General features: G+C 46.2%; 1 protein-coding gene and 1 long non-coding RNA gene across 2 annotated transcripts; one reads left to right on the forward strand and one right to left on the reverse strand.

Annotated features, from left to right (window-relative positions):
• Nucleotides 1-228: 228 nt before the first annotated feature.
• si:dkey-56m19.5 (proteoglycan 4) lies at nt 229-9,177 on the reverse strand. The gene is made up of 2 exons (XM_053229562.1): nt 9,005-9,177; nt 229-3,126 (listed from the first exon to the last, which is right to left on the reverse strand). Exon 2 carries the CDS (start codon nt 3,116-3,118, stop codon nt 611-613), a length of 2,508 nt encoding a protein of 835 aa, XP_053085537.1. The 5' UTR covers nt 3,119-3,126; nt 9,005-9,177; the 3' UTR covers nt 229-610.
• On the forward strand, nt 8,288-9,146 carry LOC117596071 (uncharacterized). Its single transcript, XR_008300995.1, has 2 exons — nt 8,288-8,645; nt 8,985-9,146. It is a non-coding gene; the product is annotated as an uncharacterized LOC117596071 (long non-coding RNA).
• Nucleotides 9,178-16,347: the final 7,170 nt, after the last annotated feature.

Genomic DNA, 16,347 nt, shown 5'->3' on the forward strand with positions numbered 1-16,347 from the left:
ACATTTTTTTTTGTTTTATTTTCTAAGGTAAGCCGTCAAAGTTAAAATGAACATTCCTCGCAGTTTTGGCTCTAAAAGCTCAAAACGTACTTCATTACTTCGTTACGTGGATAAGAAAAGGATACGTGAAAGGCTAAATTTGATTATGTATATTTAAATGCTAATCCAATAACCACTTTCATTTTCGTCAAACACACAAGCAAACACAAGAATTATTCACTTCAATCGTTTGTTTTTTTTTTTTCATTGTTAATGTCCAGTGTGGCTTTTTTTTTTGTTGTTGTTGTTGTTTAACCAACGTTCGTATTTTTCCTGGTTTTTATATTTAACCAGCTCAGGCAGTTAAAGCTCGCCAGTGCCAATCACAACATGGCAAAATACACTCTTCTTCTTCTTCTTTTCTCTTTCTTCATCTCTTTTTTTTTCATTCTCAGTAATTCTCTCTATTCTTCATCGCTTGTTCTTCAGTGGTTGTAACCCTAAACTCGCTGCACCTGAGTCACTGTGAAGGCAGTTTGGATGATTATATTTCAGGAAGCCTGCATCGTTGGAGGACTTTATTATGTTTCTTCTGGATGGAATTCACATGTGAAGGGTTTGTGTTTTATTTTCATGCCGTATCTACAGCCTGGCTCACTGCGGCACTGAGACACTCCACCATGTCCTCAACATCACCAGCCATGTTTAAGTCCTTTTTTAGTTCACAGTTAAGTTCCTGTTCAGCCACCACGCCGTTCACACACTCCTTTCCATGAAGATCAGCTACCGGAGAATCTACTGGGCCATCTACTGGAGCATCTACAGGAGCATCTCCCATCACCTGCTCCTGACACACTCCATTTTCTCTAGCTACTGCTGGTGAAGGTTCTTCTGCTGATCCATTGCTTTCATATTCTCCATTTTCCAGCTTCTCCTCCATAACCCCGCAAGGTTCTGCAGGTAAGATCTTGTTGGCCGAAGTGGATTCTGAAATGACAATTTCAGGAATGGGTTCCTCAACATCTGCAACAGATTCAGATTTAGCTTCTGGTTCTGGAGCAGAAGGTGCTACTGAAATTGGTTCAGACACAGGAAGAAGATCAGAAATCTCTGGTTTTGCTTCTAGCTCCAAAACCTCTGGAGGTTCTGTGACCTCAGCTGGTACTTCCTTAACTTCCATGGCATTTAAAACCTCCTGGACAGCTTCCTGTACTACTTGTTCTGCTGCAAGCTCCACTTGAGCGGCTTCAGGTTCTTCTGTTGTGATAACAGGCTCATCTGGTGTAGTTCCAAACTGCTCTGAGGAAGCTACATGCTCCACTGGGTAAACTGATGTTTCCTCAAGAGCTGCTTGTTGTTTTGAATCTGTAGGTTCCTCTGGAGCACTTACAGCCACCTCAGAAACAGCTATACTCTCCTCTGGTAATGGTTCTTGTGATGTAGTAACAGCCTCCACTGTGGCAGCTATAGGTTCCTCAGAGACAACTACAGCCTCTACTGGGGCAGAAACAACCTCTAGTGTTGCTGGTGATTCCTCAGTTGCAACAGCTTGTTCCTGTGGAGCAGGTTCCTCTGCTACAGGTTCCTGTGGGGCAGAAGCAGTCTCTACTGCCACTGATGGTTCCTCTGGGGCAGAAACAGTCTCTTCTTGTACAGCTGATGGTTCCTCTGGTGCAACTGTAGACTCCTCCAGGCCAGCAACAGTCTCTACTGGGGAAGGTGCAGGTTCTTCTGGGGCAGCAACAGACTGTACTGGGGTAGAAACAGCTACAACGGGAGCTGGTGGATCCTCTGATTCATCTGAGGGAGCTGCAGCCTCCACCGGGGCAGAAACAGCCTCTTCAGGTACAACGGGTGGTTCCTCTAGAGCATCTTGCACTGGGTCAGCAACTGATTCATTTGTTTCTGGTTCTTCTGATCCAGGTACCAGGTCCTCTGGGGCAGCTGCTGGTTCTTCTAATACAGGTGTAGTCTCCTCTGGGGCAGCTATTGGTTCTGCAGAGGCAGGTGTAGATTGCAGAGGGGCAGCTACCATTTTTTCTAAGGCAGGAGCAGGTTCCACAGGGGCAGCTACTGGTTCTTCAGAGAAATGTGCAGTTTCCACAGGGGCAGCTGTTGGTTCTTTGGAGGCAGGAGCAGATTCCACATTGGCAGCTACTGGTTCTTCAGAGGCAGGTGCAGGTTCCACAGGGGCAGCTACTGGTTCTTCGGAGGCGGGTGCAGTTTCCACAGAGGCAGCTACTGGTTCTTTAGAGGCATGTGCAAGTTCCATATTGCCTGCTACTGGTTCTTCAGAGGCAGATGCAGGTTCCTCAGGGGCAGCTTGTGGTTCTTTAGAGACAGGAGCAGATTCCACTGGGGCAATTGTTGGTTCTGTTGAGCCAGGTGCAGGTTCCTCTGGGGAAGCTGCTAGTTTTTCTGAGGAAGGTGTGGGTTGCTCTGGGGCAGACACCAGTTCTGAGGCAGGTGCGGGTTCCTCTGGGGCAGCTGCAGGTTCTGATGCAGGTGCAGGTTCCTCTGGGCCAGCTGCCGGTTCTAAGGCAGATGCAGGTTTCTCTGGGGCAGCTGCCGGTTCTGAGGCAGGTGCAGGTTCCTCTGGGGCAGCTGCCGGTTCTGAGGCAGATGCAGGTTTCTCTGGGGCAGCTGCCGGTTCTGAGGCAGGTGCAGGTTCCTCTGGGTTAAGTGCAGGTTCCGCAGGGGCAGCTACTTGTTCTTCTGAGGCGGGTGCAGGTTCCACTGGGACAGGTGTAGGTTCCTCTGGGGCAGCTGCTGTTTTTTCTGAGGTTGGTGTGGGCTCCTCTTTTGCAGGTGCAGGTTCCTCTGGGGCAGGTGCTAGTGCCTGTGGAGCAGAAGCAGCTTCCACTGTGGCAGCAGCAGCCTCCACAGGCTTTTCCTTCACTTCTTCCTCATTTGGTGAGGCAGTCTGCTCAGTTGGAGCTTTAGATGGAGGTTCAGAAGGAGCTGCAGCACTTTGGGCCACTTGCTCTGCTTTGATCTCTGCAGCTCCATCCTGGTTTGCTTCAGGAGCTTCAGCTTTCTTCTCTGTTGAAGCTGTAGCTACCACAGCACTCTCCTCTTTTTTCTGTTTAGGGTCACTGACATCGTATCCCTTCTTCCTCTTGCTCAGCTTACCTCCCATAATGCGACCTGCAAAACCACGGAAATTGAGTTTAGGTGATTAAATCAGTGCACAGCGTGTTTCTTCAACATGGTCCAACATGCATGTGTTCTCGTTTATCACACTGGATATGAATCAGTTAATTGGTGAATCATTTGCAGGATAAATATTCTCATCCCACGTATCGCTCCTGCGTTTGTGTAAATTTGCGTATAAGGAAACTCACTAACGTGAACCTCGATTGAGCTTCAAATCGTATAACTGCGATTTTATATACGGGTTAATGAACACTTTGTGAAACCCAGTCACTTCGTATTAATGACATGAAATAAATCGATCCAAAATAAATAAATTCTACAATTTAGGACAAAAGTAATGGCACCCTATAAAAGGAGGAGGAGATTGTGTGTATGGTAGCTGACGCGCTGCAGTGGCTGAGCTGCATTACTTGGAGATTTGCGCACACCGCACTCAGGAGGCGCTTTTTCACCACTTAGTCGTCATTTTGTTGTTTTCAGCTCTGAGTTTTGCCTTTTGTGGAGTTTTGTGGGTGTGGTTAAATGTAAATGTGAACAAGCTTAGTAATTTGCAGCTGATTAGAATTTATCAACATAAATATGTGTGTAACTACGAAGAAAATCAGCTAACTTTTTGTAAATGTGGCAGGTTTGACCAAGACGACAATACACACAACTGAGAGATTTGATAAATGAATCCTGTTGCTTTCAGTAAACTCTTAGTAAATGTGCGTCACACTGTGTGCAGTCATACTGGGTTTGTACCCTATTTATCTAGCTTGACAACTGCTTAGTGCGGTGTGTACAGATAAAGTCGGTGGCTACATAGAACAAAACGTCTTTATACAAAAGAAACTGTTTCAGACCACAATGCACTCTGGGTAGGTTGTGCCCCTTGAGTCGTTCTAACAGACTTTTCTTGAACTAATACAGTAATGACAGTAAATGCAGATTTGACCCAGGAGAAGCGCTGAGGGCAATTCATCAAGGGTACATTAAAACCGGGACTGGAACACGGGATTAATTAACCATGATGGAAGTGAAAACTGATAAAAGCGCGCACTGTGTGCGACTGCCAGCTTCGCCTGCACTGTGTCGCCTTTTAAAGGGCATTCACTTTATTCACCACGGCTAACTCTGCCAAAAGGAGAACGTTTGAATGCAGTCCAAAAGCTGCGGGAGACGAGGACGAATGAAAGACAAATGGCTGCTGGATGGAAACTTCACATGGTTCTTGTAAAGAGTCTGGAATGTTGAGTAAGTCGTACACCAACGAGCTGCCCCGTTCCTCACTCATTCCTCACTCATAGCATTTACGTTTAAAGTAAGAATTTTCACCGTCTCTCTCGTGAGAAGGACACAAACTAGATAAATAAGGAGAGAATTTTAACCTCAGTGTCGTGGGAAAATATGAGCTGGTTTACTGCCATGAGAGAAACACAAACAGAAAGTGATCTGCTCATAGAGACGGGATGAATGTGCAGCGTTCCTGCTGTGCCCAGCTCGAGGGCTGTAGTGCTGCTGTTAGTGCGTTAGAGTCGGACTGATAGGAGCCATGCGACATTCATGGACGACTGGCTGAGCTCAGTGCAGTGAGGAGATAAGGGTGGAGAACACGGCTGATTAGATAACACACAACTGTACACTGCAGCTCCGCTATACATTACACAAAACACGAAATCCTGGAATGATTTAACCGGATTATTTAATCTGCTCTTGCTTTATACACAATGATGTACTAAAACATATTTCAGCTTGTTTGCGGTTAAAAAATAAATGAGAACACTGAGTTCTTTCAACACCCAGCTTTCACTTTGTAGAAAATAATCCTGTAAAAAGAGCTAATCGAGCCCTGAGTATGGACATGCTTACTGAGTGTACATTACTACTGTACGTCCAGATGCAGAGATTTTAAATGAATCTTTCTGCACTTGCTGGTGGTGTGATGTCTGCAGCAGCGTGACTCCACATCAGGAACGGCCCAGAGTGCTGATGCACTGCTGCATGCATTAGAGGATGCGCAGTCATGCGCCAGCATAATGCAAAAATCGATCCAAGTGCTGAGCTCGGCAGTGCGTGCTGGGTTTTATTACAGCTCAGAACTCTCTGGAACGGTTACGATTACAGTCTCAGTTATATTCACTCTCATAAATGAGGAAATCAAGCATTAGGGCAGAAAATATAATGACTAGGAATCCAATGATGAAATGTATTCATGCAGTTTAGTTAAGGATTCAGTGATTTATACTTATATAGAGAGAAAGAAAGAAAATGAAACACTGGAGCCTGGAATAGAGTCACAGCCACACTGCAATATGGACATTTAAGGAAGTTGGCTCATGTAAGGAAGGAAATAAACTAAACGTATATGGGATTCATACATGTGCCCAGGCCAATGGAAATACATATAGGCACGAACACTGCTAAATTAATATGTGTAGTGTTCAGTTAATTACAGTAGGCTGATCCTCACAGGAATAACGAGTCCACTCATTCCCGGTTCAGGAGATATTCACTGAATTAATATTATTCAGTCTGACATTAATTATGTTGTTTCTGTTACTACAAGGTCACCATGAGACCCTGAGACTGCTGTATGTTTACACCGTGATAACACACAAAATACCCGGACTGACTATTACAACACCGGACTGACCGCTACAACACCGGACTGACCGCTACAACACTGGACTGACTATTACAACACCGGACTGATTATTACAACACCGGACTGACTATTACAACACCGGACTGATCGCTACAACACCGGACTGAGTATTACAACACCGGACTGAGTATTACAACACCGGACTGACTATTACAACACCGGACTGATCGCTACAACACCGGACTGACTATTACAACACCGGACTGACTATTACAACACCGGACTGACCGCTACAACACCGGACTGAGTATTACAACACCGGACTGACTATTACAACACCGGACTGACCGCTACAACACCGGACTGACTATTACAACACCGGACTGACCGCTACAACACCGGACTGACTATTACAACACCGGACTGACTATTACAACACCGGACTGATCGCTACAACACCGGACTGACTATTACAACACCGGACTGACTATTACAACACCGGACTGATCGCTACAACACCGGACTGAGTATTACAACACCGGACTGACTATTACAACACCGGACTGACCGCTACAACACCGGACTGACCGCTACAACACCGGACTGACTATTACAACACCAGACCGACTATTACAACACCGGACCGACCGCTACAACACCGGACCGATCGCTACAACACCGGACCGATCGCTACAACACCGGACTGACTATTACAACACCGGACTGACTATTACAACACCGGACTGACCGCTACAACACCGGACTGACTATTACAACACCGGACTGAGTATTACAACACCGGACTGACTATTACAACACCGGACTGACCGCTACAACACCGGACTGACTATTACAACACCGGACTGACTATTACAACACCGGACTGACCGCTACAACACCGGACTGACCGCTACAACACCGGACTGACTATTACAACACCAGACCGACTATTACAACACCGGACCGACCGCTACAACACCGGACCGATCGCTACAACACCGGACCGATCGCTACAACACCGGACTGACTATTACAACACCGGACTGACCGCTACAACACCGGACTGACTATTACAACACCGGACTGACTATTACAACACCGGACTGACTATTACAACACCGGACTGACCGCTACAACACCGGACCGACCGCTACAACACCGGACCGACCGCTACAACACCGCTACAACACCGGACCGACTGCTACAACACCGGACTGACTATTACAACACCGGACTGATCGCTACAACACCGGACCGACCGCTACAACACCGCTACAACACCGGACCGACTGCTACAACACCGGACTGACTATTACAACACCGGACCGATCGCTACAACACCGGACCGATCGCTACAACACCGGACTGATTATTACAACACCGGACTGACCGCTACAACACCGGACTGACTATTACAACACCGGACTGATCGCTACAACACCGGACCGACCGCTACAACACCGCTACAACACCGGACCGACTGCTACAACACCGGACTGACTATTACAACAACAGACTGACCGCTACAACACCGGACTGACCGCTACAACACCGGACTGACTATTACAACACCGGACTGACTATTACAACACCACCGGGAACCAGATTTTTAAATTAAATATGCAGCTGAAACGAGCGGAATGGTGTATGAATAACTCTGTGTGTTTAATCAGTAGTGGACGCTGTGTAGAGGACGGAGAGCCGACAGTAAAATGCCCGTTCAAGGTCAAAATAAATGAAGTGGAAAAAGTCCAGAGTTCTGAGTGTTTCATTACTGCTGCTGTTCACCATGGCAAATCCGGGTCATAACCAGAAGTTCTGCGCATGCGCACGAGTGAGCTCAGACGTTGCTAGGTAACTGTTGATGCTAACTTCAAAATGGCGTCGATTCCTTTACAAATTTACTTCTTCCAGACATTTCGATTAAAAAATTATAATAAAATATGAGAAAATAATAAAGCAAAAAATATTTTTTTCACCGAGTAAGTGTGACAGGCGGAATGACGTCATCATCACGCGTCACCTCATTATTTTAGTTTATAAACTAGCTTCATAAGTTAGCATCATATAGATAAATAATTTGACTTACCTAATTTTCTGTATCTGTTTTACATCAGAATGTTGTTTAAATGATACTTTTTTAAAAAAATCTTAAAATCATTAAGCACACAGTTTTTTTTTAATATTATATATTTATAATATTATATTATATAAACTCTTAGATATATTTAATCTTATCCAAATACACACAGAGAAATATTTTTATTGATTTGTTATTGATTGGTTCAGAACAAAAAAGATCATATAGCCATTGATTTATATAGCTTTGCTAGCTAGCTAGGATTTAGCTATTTATGCTAACACCTAGCTTTAGCTTACTCAATTAAAATATTAACTGACGTTAAATAGATCAAAAATAAAATAAGGACTTGATTAATTTATAAGTATTAATATAAAATTCGTTTGCAACAGAAGAAAGCCAAAACGAGGCTGAAGGCGTTGCCATGGCGACTCGGCCCTAGGAGTCTCCTCGGTAACGCGAATTCCAGCTGAATCTCGCGAGAATAGGATGTGAGAGCCGTGAACGCGCACAGCAGCCTGTACAGCGTGCACGAGCTTCAACAATTAACTTTAAAATGAGAACGTGCGCGATGATTTTTAACGAAATAAAATTCTATAAAATACACAGTTCTTTAAGTTAAACTCTTAATAAACCCTAATGACGTCACGTGAAGGTAGGAGCTAATGCGACTTAGAAACGGTTTGACAAAATACAAAAAAAAATGAAGCATGACCTGAAATGTGTGTGTGTGTGTGTAAAGGAAATATATTAAAACTTTTAAAACTATTAAAGACAGGAAGCACGCGTTAAAGAGAACCCAGAGAACCTGCTCTAGAACCCTGGAGCTCCCGGGGCAGGACGGTGGGTTCTCCTCTCACACCTCCTCCCTTTTCATCAGACACAAAGACTTCCTACAGATTAACCAGGGCTTTCAGGGAAATTCTCCCTCATGTGCTGCTGTATGGGCTGCTGTGTGTGTGGTGTGTGTGTGTGTGTGTGTGTGTGGTGTGTGTGTGTGTGTGTGTGTGTGTCTGAGGTGCAGCTTGGTATTGAACAGAGCCGTGGAGAACAAAGAGCCGAGCCGTGTAGAGCCGGTACTCTGATCACTCCCACTGCACTCTCTGCTCTTACTCACTAACCTCTAGTACAACTGAGATGAGACGTGTGTGTGTGTGTGTGTGTGTGTGTGTGTGTGTGCAGAGGTATAGAAGTCGACCCACCTGTCTGCCAGACCCTCAGTAATCCAAATGAGTGAGGAGGAGGATGATGAAGATGATGATGAAGTGAACACAGATGCTCTCTCTCTCTCTCTCTCTCTCTCTCTCTCTGAGCTCCCCTTTCTCTGAACCTCGTCCTCTTAAAGCCTCGCCGCCGTGTGAGACATGTGGCTTTACAGTGCTGACCCACCCCCTACTACACCCTCCCTACACCCTCCCCCTCGCTCCCTCGCTCCCTACACCCTCCCCCTCGCTCCCTCGCTCCCTACACCCTCCCCCTCGCTCCCTCGCTCCCTACACCCTCCCCCTCGCTCCCTCGCTCCCTACATTATGCACATTTTGCTCCTTTTAGGACCAGAGCCCATATTTATCTAAACTTTCACCCTGTAGAGCCTTTATCTGGAGAGAGTTAGAGAGAGAGAGAGAGAGAGAAGAAAAAGGAGTGAGATGAAGAAGGAGTGAAAAAGAGAAGAAAAGGAGAGTAAAGATAGATAGAAATAGTGCAAGACAAAGGGAGACACAGAGACTCACACAGAAGAAAAGCTTGAATAAAGAAATCTTACTGGTTTTTCAGCGAGTCCTCTGAGGAACCCTTAAAGCTTCCATGTAGAACGCTACAGTTAGCAAACTAAGAACGCTGATCCATCTAAAAACATTAAAGAACACTGAATGTAATATAGTTATGTTACTTTGTGTACCTTTTCCCTTAATGTACTTTACACACGCGCATATACTGTAAATGAATATATTTTGTACAGTGTTTTTAAAAAATGGAAAACGTCACAAAGCAGCTTTACAGAAATCCAGCTGTAGTTATTATACACCGATCAGCCATAACATTAAACCACTGACAGGTGACGTGAATAACTGATTATCTCATTACAGTGGCACCTGTAAAGGTGAGGGATTTATTAGGCAGCAAGTGAACAGTCCATTCTCGAAGTTGATGTGTTTGAAGCGGGAAAAATGGGCAAGCGTAAGAGTCTGAGTGACTTTGACAAGCGCCAAATTGTGATGTCTAGACGACTGGGTCAGAGCATCTCCAGAACAGCAGGTCTTGTGAGGTGTTCCCGGTGTGCAGCGGTTAGAACCTACCAAAAGTGGTCCAAGGAAGAACAACCGGTGACTATGGGAAGAAGGCGAGCTGGCGGAGGCAGTGTGATGCTCTGGGCGATGTTCTGCTGGGAAACCTCGGGTCCTGGCCTTCATGTGGATGTTACTTTGACACGTACCACCTACCCAAACATTGCTGCAGGCCAGGTTACACCCCTTCATGGTAACGGTGTTCCCTAATGGCAGTGGCCTCTTTCAGCAGGATGATGCTCCCTGACACACTGCAGAAACTGTTCAGGAACGGTTTGAGGAACATGACAAAGAGTTCAAGGTGTTGACTTGGCCTCCAAATTCCCCAGATCTCAATCTGATCGAGCATCTGTGGGACGTGCTGGACAAACAAGTCCGATCCATGGTCTTGTGGAGTCCAGGCCTCAGAGTCAGAGCTGTTTTGGTGGCACAAGGAGGATCTACACAATATTAGGCAGGTGGTTTTAATGTTATGGCTGATCAGTGTGTGTGTGTGTGTGTGTGTGTGTGTGTGTGTGTGTGTGTGTGTGTATATATATGTTTTATTATTTCTGATCAAACTGCAACATGAAATAGAAATATATGATAAATGTGTGAGTGTGTGAGAGGAAGTGACAGAGAGCACAATTTTAGTGAAAGGAACCTGTGTGTGGCATAGAACATGAAAGAACATGGTGTACTCACACACACGCACACACGCACACACACACACTCACACACACACACACACACACACACACACGGGGAAGGAGAGAGGTCAGTGTTAATATTGCTTTGCACTTAACGCAGTGTGACACCTGCATGTGACTCGACTGTCTGGTGTTAATAGACACTGTGTGTGTGAGTGTGTGTGTGTGTGTGTGTGTGTGAGTGTGTGTGTGTGTGTGTGTGTGTGTGTGTGAGTAAATAAGGGCGTGTTTAACCCAAAACACTCCCATTTTCCACCAGCAGAATCAGTGACATTTACATTAGAGTCATATTTAATTGTGAATCTGTTCTAACGAACTTCCTGTTTATTAATCTGTGATCAAGGTGACAGGTGGACACACACACTGCGTTGTGGGCGTGGCCACTCTGACATCATCTTTACAGGAGGAGTAGATGTCTCATCTTTACAGTAGAGTTATAGATGTCGTCAGGTGTTGATTAGTTTTCTATAACAGCAGCTCTGACAGTAGCGCAGGTTTATATTAATGCGCTCGCTCTGATACGTTATCGTTTCTATAGCAACAGCTCATTCACGTGTACAGCAGACGCTCCACTGATAATAAACAGATTAAAAAACTCACTGATATGTGAGGAGGCGTTTATTTAACATTTATGGAAGGAGTCTCCAGTGCGAGTGCTGAGTAACAGTCAGTATCAGTGCATCAGTCACATAAAAAGAATTAAAACAATCATTAAAAAAAATGAAAGATTTATTAAAGATGATATTATACACTGATTAATGTGCTGGTGTGTGACGTGTAAATGACTTTTCTTAGGAGGAGGAAGAGCTCTGACACACACACACACACACACACTCAGAGAGACACACACAAACACACTCAGAGAGACACACACACACACACACACACAAACACACTCAGAGAGAGAGAGAGAGAGACACACACACACACTCACAGATCAATAATCAATAAGCACCATCTGTCATCGTCAATACACTCTCAGTGTGTGTCAGGGTTCAAATGAGCCTTTTTCTTTCTTCTCCTTTTTCTTATGTTTCTATATTATATTTTTTTATCACTCACATAAGCATGTTGAATAATAAAAGGTATATATATATATATATATATATATGTGTGTGTGTGTGTGTGTGTGTGTGCGCGCGACAGAGAGAGAATCTTTGCTAATATGTATATAATATGCATAGCTCCCTCTAGTGGCGGAAGACTGACTGTACATGCTCAATAATAATAATAATAATAATAATAATAATAATAATAATAATAATAATAATATTAATGATAATAATAATAATAATAATAATACTGCTTTTCTGTAGATATTTCATGTTTTATTTTAAAAATAAACAATTAAAGCTAAGTTTAATAAAATAGAATTATTTTAGAGCATAATGAAATGAAGAATGAGTCTCTGCTCTTATTAAAGGTGTAAAATTGTCACAAGTAAAGAAATAATGTTTTAACTTTCACTTCCATGTGGATCATTTTTATTTCACACTGTTGTTTTCGTGATGAACGCACTCTCCTCTCTGAGATAAACATTCAGGAGAACGATCAGGAAGTAATGAACATTCATGAGCTCCAGTGAAATAAAACAAGCTTCAATAAAATCATTAAAATATCTGATATTAAATATATTTGTAATTATTTGATTAAATGGTAAGTAATAAGGAAATAAATTAAACTCTGCTCCTGTAAAAGTGTGAAATATGGATTGAAATTTGTGTCCAGATGAAGAAGTGTAAAAAAGGTAAAATGCTAATAAAAAACTTTTATAATTCTAAACATGTAAATTATAAAAATTATTATAAGGATTAGAATTATAATAAGTCTGAAACTCCCTGTTCTGTGTAGTTCACTTAACCTTTACCACATCTACATCTTTTATTATTATTATTATTATTATTATTATTATTATATTAATATTATTATTAATATTATTAATTAATTATTAATATTATTAATATTATTAATATTATTATATATAGGTGAGTGTACCTAACCACTTTCCTTCTCCTTCTGCCGAGCTACACTCCTGAGCTGCCGGTGATCCAGACCTCCCCCCCTTCACTCTGGACCTGTCCACCGGCAATGCTTCATACTGCCACGAAAACGCTTCAGCTGTTTTCCATGGACTACACCAACACACATTGTGCTCACACACACGCACACTACAGTGTAAACCCATATGAGGATGGGTTCTCTGTTGAGCCTGGTTCCTCTCAAGGTTTCTTCCTATCACCATCTCAGGGAGTTTTTCCTTGCCACCGTCGCCCTGCTTGCTCATCAGAGACGGCACACACACACACTTCACTTTACTTTTGTTTGTGTAAAGCTGCTTTGAGACAATGACCTTTGTAAAAAGCGCTATACAAATAAAAATGAATTGAATTGAATTGAAATTATTATTATTATTGATGTCAGTATTAAATGATCATCCTGAAGGCCCTGAGTTTTATTCACTGCGTCTGTGCTGTAAAGAACAAAAGCTTCTCATTTTCCCTGATTATTACTCTCAGTCAGAGAGCAGAGAGTGTGTGTGTGTGTGTGTGTGTGTGTGTAAGTTGCTTTGTCACTGCCGAACACACCACTACACAACACATCACACACACCATATGGACCCAGTCACACTGCCCCGCCCACTGCAATCCCAGCTGCCCCGCCCCAAGCCGGTGTGTGTGAGCGTGTGTGTGTGTGTGTGAGTGTGTGAGAGTGTGTGTGTGAGTGTGTGTGTGTGTGTGTGTGTGTGAGTGTGTGTGTGTGTGTGTGTGAGTGTGAGTGGCAGATGGACAGCAGGAAGCAGCAGTGTAAGCAGTGTTATTATCACAGCAGGAGGGTTTTATTTTCACACGCTGTAGAATGAAGCAGTGACTTAAATCCAGTTTCAGGGTTTTTACTCTCAACACACTTTCACTGTAGTGTAGAAATGAATCACTGTAGTGTAGAAATGAATCACTGTAGTGTAGAAATGAATCACTGTAGTGTAGAATTGAAACTCTATAGTGTGGAATTGAACAGTAGTGTAGAAATGAATCTTTAATGTAGAATTGAAACTCTATAGTGTAGAATTGAGACTCTGTAGTGTGTGTGTGTAATATGTAAGTGTTTTACTCTGTAAATATGGAAGTGTAAATAGAGGGTGAAGGAGCGGAGGCTCGGTGCTGCAGGCCGCAGGCTGTTTCTCCTGCAGTAGCGCGCTGTGAGCAGCAGGGGGCAGTAACTCGGTGTGTGTCAGGAGTGTGTAGCGCGCTGTGAGCAGCAGGGGGCAGTAACTCGGTGTGTGTCAGGAGTGTGTAGCGCGCTGTGAGCAGCAGGGGCAGTAACTCGGTGTGTGTCAGGAGTGTGTAGCGCGCTGTGAGCAGCAGGGGGCAGTAACTCGGTGTGTGTCAGGAGTGTGTAGCGCGCTGTGACCAGCAGGGGCAGTAACTCGGTGTGTGTCAGGAGTGTGTAGCGCGCTGTGACCAGCAGGGGGCAGTAACTCGGTGTGTGTCAGGAGTGTGTAGCGCGCTGTGAGCAGCAGGGGCAGTAACTCGGTGTGTGTCAGGAGTGTGTAGCGCGCTGTGAGCAGCAGGGGGCAGTAACTCGGTGTGTGTCAGGAGTGTGTAGCGCGCTGTGAGCAGCAGGGGGCAGTAACTCGGTGTGTGTCAGGAGTGTGTAGCGCGCTGTGACCAGCAGGGGGCAGTAACTCGGTGTGTGTCAGGAGTGTGTAGCGCGCTGTGAGCAGCAGGGGCAGTAACTCGGTGTGTGTCAGGAGTGTGTAGCGCGCTGTGACCAGCAGGGGGCAGTAACTCGGTGTGTGTCAGGAGTGTGTAGCGCGCTGTGAGCAGCAGGGGGCAGTAACTCGGTGTGTGTCAGGAGTGTGTAGCGCGCTGTGACCAGCAGGGGGCAGTAACTCGGTGTGTGTCAGGAGTGTGTAGCGCGCTGTGAGCAGCAGGGGCAGTAACTCGGTGTGTGTCAGGAGTGTGTAGCGCGCTGTGAGCAGCAGGGGGCAGTAACTCGGTGTGTGTCAGGAGTGTGTAGCGCGCTGTGAGCAGCAGGGGCAGTAACTCGGTGTGTGTCAGGAGTGTGTAGCGCGCTGTGAGCAGCAGGGGCAGTAACTCGGTGTGTGTCAGGAGTGTGTAGCGCGCTGTGACCAGCAGGGGCAGTAACTCGGTGTGTGTCAGGAGTGTGTAGCGCGCTGTGACCAGCAGGGGCAGTAACTCGGTGTGTGTCAGGAGTGTGTAGCGCGCTGTGAGCAGCAGGGGGCAGTAACTCGGTGTGTGTCAGGAGTGTGTAGCGCGCTGTGACCAGCAGGGGGCAGTAACTCGGTGTGTGTCAGGAGTGTGTAGCGCGCTGTGAGCAGCAGGGGGCAGTAACTCGGTGTGTGTCAGGAGTGTGTAGCGCGCTGTGACCAGCAGGGGGCAGTAACTCGGTGTGTGTCAGGAGTGTGTAGCGCGCTGTGAGCAGCAGGGGCAGTAACTCGGTGTGTGTCAGGAGTGTGTAGCGCGCTGTGAGCAGCAGGGGGCAGTAACTCGGTGTGTGTCAGGAGTGTGTAGCGCGCTGTGAGCAGCAGGGGCAGTAACTCGGTGTGTGTCAGGAGTGTGTAGCGCGCTGTGACCAGCAGGGGCAGTAACTCGGTGTGTGTCAGGAGTGTGTAGCGCGCTGTGAGCAGCAGGGGGCAGTAACTCGGTGTGTGTCAGGAGTGTGTAGCGCGCTGTGAGCAGCAGGGGGCAGTAACTCGGTGTGTGTCAGGAGTGTGTAGCGCGCTGTGACCAGCAGGGGGCAGTAACTCGGTGTGTGTCAGGAGTGTGTAGCGCGCTGTGAGCAGCAGGGGCAGTAACTCGGTGTGTGTCAGGAGTGTGTAGCGCGCTGTGACCAGCAGGGGGCAGTAACTCGGTGTGTGTCAGGAGTGTGTAGCGCGCTGTGACCAGCAGGGGCAGTAACTCGGTGTGTGTCAGGAGTGTGTAGCGCGCTGTGAGCAGCAGGGGGCAGTAACTCGGTGTGTGTCAGGAGTGTGTAGCGCGCTGTGACCAGCAGGGGGCAGTAACTCGGTGTGTGTCAGGAGTGTGTAGCGCGCTGTGACCAGCAGGGGCAGTAACTCGGTGTGTGTCAGGAGTGTGTAGCGCGCTGTGAGCAGCAGGGGCAGTAACTCGGTGTGTGTCAGGAGTGTGTAGCGCGCTGTGACCAGCAGGGGGCAGTAACTCGGTGTGTGTCAGGAGTGTGTAGCGCGCTGTGAGCAGCAGGGGGCAGTAACTCGGTGTGTGTCAGGAGTGTGTAGCGCGCTGTGACCAGCAGGGGCAGTAACTCGGTGTGTGTCAGGAGTGTGTAGCGCGCTGTGAGCAGCAGGGGGCAGTAACTCGGTGTGTGTCAGGAGTGTGTAGCGCGCTGTGAGCAGCAGGGGCAGTAACTCGGTGTGTGTCAGGAGTGTGTAGCGCGCTGTGACCAGCAGGGGCAGTAACTCGGTGTGTGTCAGGAGTGTGTAGCGCGCTGTGAGCAGCAGGGGGCAGTAACTCGGTGTGTGTCAGGAGTGTGTAGCGCGCTGTGAGCAGCAGGGGGCAGTAACTCGGTGTGTGTCAGGAGTGTGTAGCGCGCTGTGAC

This window comes from Pangasianodon hypophthalmus, chromosome 25 (assembly GCF_027358585.1).
Source record: "Pangasianodon hypophthalmus isolate fPanHyp1 chromosome 25, fPanHyp1.pri, whole genome shotgun sequence".
Taxonomy (NCBI): Eukaryota; Metazoa; Chordata; class Actinopteri; order Siluriformes; family Pangasiidae; genus Pangasianodon; species Pangasianodon hypophthalmus.